This window comes from Equus caballus, chromosome 7 (assembly GCF_041296265.1).
Source record: "Equus caballus isolate H_3958 breed thoroughbred chromosome 7, TB-T2T, whole genome shotgun sequence".
Lineage (NCBI taxonomy): Eukaryota > Metazoa > Chordata > Mammalia > Perissodactyla > Equidae > Equus > Equus caballus.
Genome location: NC_091690.1, coordinates 77566874 through 77574310, shown reverse-complemented (window position 1 = coordinate 77574310; position 7437 = coordinate 77566874). Strand labels below are relative to the sequence as shown.

The 7437-nt window shown below is 39.9% G+C and overlaps 1 protein-coding gene across 1 annotated transcript; it reads left to right on the top strand.

Annotated features, from left to right (window-relative positions):
- The first annotated feature begins 3225 nt into the window (after positions 1-3225).
- OR52L1 (olfactory receptor family 52 subfamily L member 1) lies at positions 3226-4221 on the top strand. Its single transcript, XM_001499518.2, has one exon. The coding sequence runs from the start codon at positions 3226-3228 to the stop codon at positions 4219-4221; it is 996 nt and encodes a 331-aa protein (XP_001499568.2).
- The last annotated feature ends 3216 nt before the right edge of the window (positions 4222-7437 follow it).

Below are 7437 nucleotides of genomic sequence, written 5' to 3'. Positions count from 1 at the left end.
TCATGTTTTTGATTTCTTTTCCCCAAAAGACCCTTGCCTCATTTATCCATTCCCATGGCATATTCTTGAACCTCTCTAGAGACCACTGCATTTGTTTCCAGCAGATTTCCCAGCGTCTATGCTTCACTCCTTCCTATCCATACTCCTAGTGTGGTATTAGACAATAAGATTCTGATCATCTCTAAATCTTCTGCTTAAAATCTTCACGACTTTTCATCACCCTTTAACATGACTTAATGTGCATGCTACAGTTTCTGCTTCCACACCAGGCTCAGTTCCTGAGAACTACATTCCCAAATTTCTTGATTCTTTCAGGTCCTTGACAATATCAATTTCCCTTCCCTCCTGCATCAGGGATTTTGTGTCCTCAGCCTACCCTCGCAGTTCCCTTAACTTTTAACCCATTTTTCTGGTCACTAATTTGAATCAGGAAGGGGTTTGCCAACCTCCCTAGACTGATAAGATTTTCTTATTATATGCTTTATGAAATATTTTATGCTTTATAACACTGTAGTTTTAATTTAGAGAAATTTCATTGTTAGTTATTTCTGTGATCATCTAATTAATATATATCATATCATGATCCGTGATGACAAGGGCCATTTTATTATATTAATTGTTTTGTCTGACATCTAGTAGAGTACTTGGACTTGATTGATATTTAATATCTATTGAATGAATGAATAAATGAGCCTTCCCATGAGCTATACATGAAATACTTGTTGATTGGAGAAATGAAAAGACTGCAATTGAAACATTGTTCCAAAGGGGAACATGGTCATTGAGTGGACTGATAGTTGCTCTGTCAGACAAGGGACAAAGGAAAAAGTCTGCTTGGTGATGGGGGAGATATGATATTGGAGGTCTTAGCTTATCTCATTGGGAACTTGCTGGGATGGGCTATCTGAGAAGCTATATTCATCACATATTTGCCATGGTGGGGGAATTGATGTCCATGGATCTGTCACAATCCCCCAGAAGAGAAGCAGAGGGTTCAATTCACCTATGATGGGTGGCATTTGTCTTAGGTTAAGTTCTCCAGAAATAGACTCTCAGGCAGAGATTTATATTCAAGAAGCTTATTGTGAAGTGTACTTGGAAATGGCACCTGTCAAGGAATTATACAAGCAGCATGGAGTAGAGGAAGAAGTTAAACTGTGATCCAATTGCCCCAGATGCCTGAGCTAATTCCAGGAGAGGCTCTTGAGAGGGATGGCCTTTCAGTGATGGTTCAAACTGAAGAGAGAAGGTCAAGTCTTTGTATTCTTACATACACCAGTCATTGGGTGAGAGCTATACTCAGGAAGGAAAAATAGCCTTTGGTGAGTCATCTCTCTTTGTCCAAAGGAGAGTGACTCAATTATGAGCTTTGAGCAGTCAACACTCAGCAGATGGAAGATAGAGCATATTGAGCCACAGAATCCACTAAAGAATTTATTGAGTCTGCATTTGTTCTGTGAGAACAAGAAGTCTGAGCTTATAGAGCCATGTGAGTTTTCCTAGCTCACTGAGCATGAGGTTTCCTAGCACAGCCATCAGGATGTACAGGCTTAGGGATGATGACCAACACTGGAAAGAAACGGGCCACCTGTTCAGGGGCAGGTGACATTCCCTGTTCTACCTCTCTGCCCAACCAGCTATCCCTGGGGCAGTAGACTTAGCTTTGTGTGCCTTCAGCCAATCTAGAGGCTAACTTTGGATCTGTCCAGATTGTCTGTGTGTCCTCTGGGACCTGCCAATTCGTAATAATATCTCACCAGCCCAGTGCCTTGTTCACAGTCACCAGCTCTGCCTTGGGTAAGTACGAAGAATGGACCTGCCTTTCAGGGTAAGATTAAAGAACCAAGTATGAGTCATGTATAGTTATAGAATACCTACATATCAAGACTTTAATTTAGTATTATTTGTAATAAATATGTAAGATTTATATCACTTGTTCTACCATCCAGTGAGATATCTTGATTCAGAGAGTTTAAGTATCCTGCCAAAGTCATTTATAGAAGATGAAAGACAGAATTTAAAACCTTGTATGTCTGCATTCAGAGCTTGTGCTTATTCCACTACACTGTGAAGCCTCTACCAGCTAGTTTGTAGTTATAGAATTTAGTGAGATATGATCCTTTTCTTGAAACAAACCACTAAGGCAATGAAAGAGTTCCCATAATATAGATATAGCAGGAAATTGTGGATGAGCAAAGAAAGGTCATAAAAGAAAGTGTCCTAACACAGTCAATGAGACCTTCTAAGATGCTTTTTAGAACCCTCTGACTTCAGAGTGGGGAGTGGGTTGAAAAGGATTAATTGCAAAGGCAGAGAGAGCTGAGGAAACAATGCAGGTGAGAGAAGTTGGGAGTGTGAATTAGGCGGTCATTTGGGTTTGAGAAAAAGGAGTGAATATAAAAGAGGTTAAAAATACAAACAACAGCAAGTAGTGAATAGGTAAAAGGGATGAGAGATAAGAATGAGTAAAGATAGTTTCCAAGTTTCTACATTGGGTTGGATAGGTAGATAGTGATATAATTCATAAAAATATGGACAAAAAGGAGGTGCAGCAGATTAGGGAAGAAGAGGTGAGTTAATTCAGTCTTCAATATGTTGAGTGCAAAGTATAGGTATTTAGGAAGCAAATGGAAAGATGAGTTTGTGTTCCAGAAAGATATTTGACTTAGACACATAGATTTGGAAGAAATTAAACTATAGAAATAGTTAAAACCATGCAAATGGATGAATCTAATCAGAGGTAATATACAGAATATAAAAGAGAGAAGAGGATTGAACCCTGGAATCAACAATATGTAATGGTAGGTAGATAGAGAAGGCGGTGGGATGGGGAAACTAGGAGGAACAACTGTACAGTTCTGTATCCTGGAAACTGAGGGACACTCATTTAAAGAACAACAGATTGATTTACAGTATTCAGTAATGCCAAGAGGTAATAAAGAGAATGCTTTCAAACTGACATTCCAAATTATAAATAATTGAATGGTAGAGTTTAAAAAGCTCTCTAAAAGGAGCATATGCTTACTTGTCTCTAAATGAAACCAGACTAATTCTAATTCAGACATGTGAATGTCTCACTTTTAAAAAATTATCTCAAGAAAAGGAGATTTTCTTCCTTGTATTTAACTTTATTTCCTTGTGTTGCAGTTTAAGCCTCTTTCTTCTTCTCATGAAGATAGTAGCCAGATCTGGGCAATGTGATAATACATCAGGAATGGAGCAATCATGCTTTTGGTTTCTTTTCCTTCTTCCCTCTCTGAGCCATTGATGATGGCCCTTAGTAATTCCAGCAGGAGGCTACTCCAGCCTTCTTTTTTCCTGATTGGCATCCCAGGTTTGGAAGAAAGCCAGCACTGGATAGCATTGCCACTGTGTGTCCTTTACCTCCTTGCTCTAGTGGGTAATGTTACCATTATCTTCATCATCTTGACTGACTCATCCTTGCACCACCCTATGTACCTCTTCCTGGCCATGTTATCTGGCATTGACCTGGTCCTGTCCTCCTCCACTGCACCCAAAACCCTTGCAGTACTCCTGGCTCATGCCCATGAGATTGGGTACACCGACTGTCTGATCCAGATGTTCTTCATCCATGCGTTCTCTTCCATGGAGTCAGGTGTACTTGTGGCCATGGCTCTGGATCGCTATGTAGCCATATGTCACCCTCTGCACCATTCCACCATCCTGCATCCAGGGCTCATAGGGCGCATTGGCATGGCAGTGCTGGTGAGGGGATTCCTCCTCCTCCTCCCTTTCCCTATCCTGTTGCGGAGACTTGTCTTCTGCCAGACCACTGTCATAGGCCATGCCTATTGCGAACATATGGCTGTGGTAAAACTTGCTTGCTCAGAAACCACAGTGAACCAAGCATATGGGTTAGCAGTGGCACTGCTTGTGATTGGGCTAGATGTCCTGGTCATTGGTATTTCCTATGCCCTCATCCTCCAGACAGTGCTGAATGTACCAGGTGGTGAGGCCCAACTTAAGGCGTTTAGCACTTGTGGGTCTCATATTTGTGTCATCCTGGTCTTCTATGTTCCTGGAATATTCTCCTTCCTTACTCACCGCGTTGGCCACCATGTACCCCATCATGTCCATGTTCTTCTGGCCACACTCTACCTCCTTGTGCCACCTGCACTCAATCCTCTTGTCTATGGAGTGAAGACTCAGCAGATCCGCCAGCGAGTACTCAGGGTATTCTACACAAAAGGATGGATCTGAACATATACCAATTATTTTCTTCAGAGGCTCCTGTCAAAGACACTGCCAGGAGCCCATGGCTGGTCTAGAGTATATGGACGAAGGTCATTCCATAAACAGAAGTCCCTCTAGTCCTACTAGTCTCATGGCAAAGAACACCTATGGGTACTTGGCTCCATAGCTGCTTCAGATGTACCTGAAGCAGATAGCTGGATTTGCAAATATTTTCCCCGTCCTTTCTTTTGCTCCTTATGCCAACATTTCTCTACTCCTTGTGATGGAAAGGACTTGGGGATAGGAAAATAGATAATAGCTCCGGATATGCAATTTTTCTGTCTTTACCCAATGACTGACCACGGAACATCATCTGAAATCGAAATGGGAATTCCCAGTCTTTGCCTGGTTTTAGTTTTAGAGTATTTTCAGACTCTCTCAGTTAGCGCTGTGAGCTGTGGGTCACTCGGCTCCTGTGTAGCAAAGGAGTGTTCCTTAAAGTCTTTGAGAAGTCCACAATGTGAGAAAACACTTTCATTGCAATATGGGTCTTACTAACTTACAAAACAAACTTAAGTGAGGCAGATACTGTAATAACGTCTATGAATGATATGGCCCGACCCCTTCTTTAAAAGAAGAAACATATGTATATAGTGGATCCTTTTAAAAAAAAATCTGTGTATTTAATTTATTGTACTTTAATTTATTTATATTTTTGATTTGAATAAAGAGAAAATAAGACCAAGTATTGAATACATATAAATTTTGTAAGTATTAACTTAATAATCATCAGAATCTAAAACATAAAATGTGCTAGAGTCTGGTGTTGGTAAACATAGCTTTGGCAATAAATGCAAAAGCAACAATGCAACTTAAAAATGAGTTTCTGTTTATGAAATGTGGATATGTATTGATGTTAATTAGATCGCCCATTTACTAACAGGAACTGGGTAAAACTTACAAGAAGATTGTCACAATTGGTGTATTGCACCCTGTTTGTTGGATGTTGCTGTAAGATCTGGCTTAACTGTGTTGTATTCCTAAAAAGTAATAACTTTTGTTTAGTCCTGGAAGAAGTGAAGTCATTGTCACCTTGAGGTAAGATGCTCAGGTGATGAGAATATCCTGTCTTGGGATTCCATAGTGGTAGAAGGGGTGGAGTGGATGGTTGGTTTTTCCAGTTTCTCCTTTCTTTGTAAATTTTACTCCGAGTAAATAGTTTTGTTGCACAGACTGTGAATTAGGTCTTTAATTTGGTTGTCTCATGTGGGTCAATTAGGGAGGTGTGGTATGAGTTGTTCTTATTGCAGGAGGAATTATACATTCTCATCACCTTGGTTCTAGCTCTAGGACTTAAACTCTGTTAAGTTGTCCAGGAGAAGCCCAGGCTATGGTCTATCACGTCCATTGGAAAACAACTCTCTTGACCCTAGAAGTACTTAATTTGGGTAGGTTATAAAAGGAAGTAGTCTTCTCTCTCCTTCTATTTATACCATTGCTGATACTGGGAATGTGGATATGATGGTGGGATCTGAAACAGCTTCCTTTGATCATAGGAGATGTGTGGTGAAGATAGCAGAGCGGCACTTTAGAAGAGCCTTTGTTCCTGATATACTCTGGGTCTCCAACTCTGACTTAACCTGAGTCAGAAATAAACATATTTGGTTTAGGCCCATATATTTTTGGAAAACTTTGTTGCAGCAGACTGACCTATAGCTTAAAAAGTACATGTTTTTCATCTCAGATCTTCCAAGTGGGATATATCTTGTGCTTGAAGTATATCTTTTAGAATTTTCTTTGGAAAGGTTTGCCATTTCTGTTTGTTTAAAATGTTTTTATTTTGCTCTCTTTCGAATTTGCTATCAGAAAATTGTTTATATCTTTTTCTTGTATTTTATTTTCTACTGTGCCTGCAGTATATCCCCTATTTTATTCCTAGCAGTGTTTATTTGTGTTTTCTCTATTTTCATCTATAAACTGATGCTAAATGTTTATCAACATTATGAAAATATTTAAATATTTAAACTGTATAGCCATTTAGCTAAATTTAGCAATGGCCCTTTTTTTGACCTTTTCTTTTCTTTTCTGCTATACCTTTCTGCCATCTTAAAGATGCATCAAAAAGGGCATTTAACAATACATTACTTATTTTTTAAGTGCCTTTTTAAATCTGCTTTCACTCCTGTCTAATGGATTAGCTTTTCTGCTTGTTTAGCTTGGTCTTTCCCTTTCTTGCTAGTATTCCTCCAATATCTATAGATTCTTACTCTTATTTATCTGTTCATAGATGAGAATTAACTGGTCTGGGTAGTTGATGGGAGTTTCCTCAGAGGCCGTGAAGGACACAGCTCCCATGCCCTGATTGTAGGACTTGTATGTCACTGTGCAGGGATTTGCTAACAGGTAGAATTCCTCTCAGGCTGTGAATAGAAAAATGAAGAGGTAAGCTGGATTCCCTCTTCTTTTGCTGAAGTAGAGAAGCTTTTTGCCTGGAACCAGAGATAGAGTACATTTTGCTGATCTGTGGAGCTGGTTTTCCATACTTTTTCTCTATTTCTAACTTGGAGAACCAAACCTATCTTGGAATTGACTCCGATTCTTTCTTTCTGGATTCACTGCAATGACAGGGTTTAGAAACACAGGGCATGGTGGGCACTCCTACAGGTCAGGCTGCAACTCTGAAAGTGAAAATGTTCACACACAGGTCTGCTTGCCCCCTACCTCCTCTTATAGACACATGCTGGCTACTGTGTGAGGACCATCAACCTAGATCACTGCCACTGGGGATGGGGGGGATCCACTCACCTCCTTCCACTGCTTCCTGGGGATCCAGTACCCCCTCCTTCAGATATATGGCTGAGTGGATCTCTCAGACATACTATTGCGCTTTGTAGAGAATCCTCTCTTGGTTAATGAATGTCCATTTAGTTGTAACTTAGAGGGGAGAGACTAAGGGAACAACTCACTGCACCATTATGCTGATATCACTCCTGGATCTCTTAATAAGAACATTTCCCATCTCTGCATCAAGTTTTAATGTCTTCAATTCCTCATTCTCTAACTCATAATCCCTACCCTCCACACACACATACCTACATTGGTTTGAAGGTTTCTTCATTCTGGCTTTTCTGTAAGTACAAGCCAATCTGATTTATGAATTCAAGAAATTTCTCAAAGAATTTTAACTGACCCTTGTACACTTCCCCATATTCTGGGACTGTTATTAAATTGTCTTATTTTCTT

What these genes read in the sequence shown, in the direction of transcription:
- OR52L1 (XM_001499518.2), top strand. Translation starts at nt 3,226, where the DNA reads ATGCTTTTGGTTTCTTTTCCTTCTTCCCTCTCTGAGCCATTGATGATG.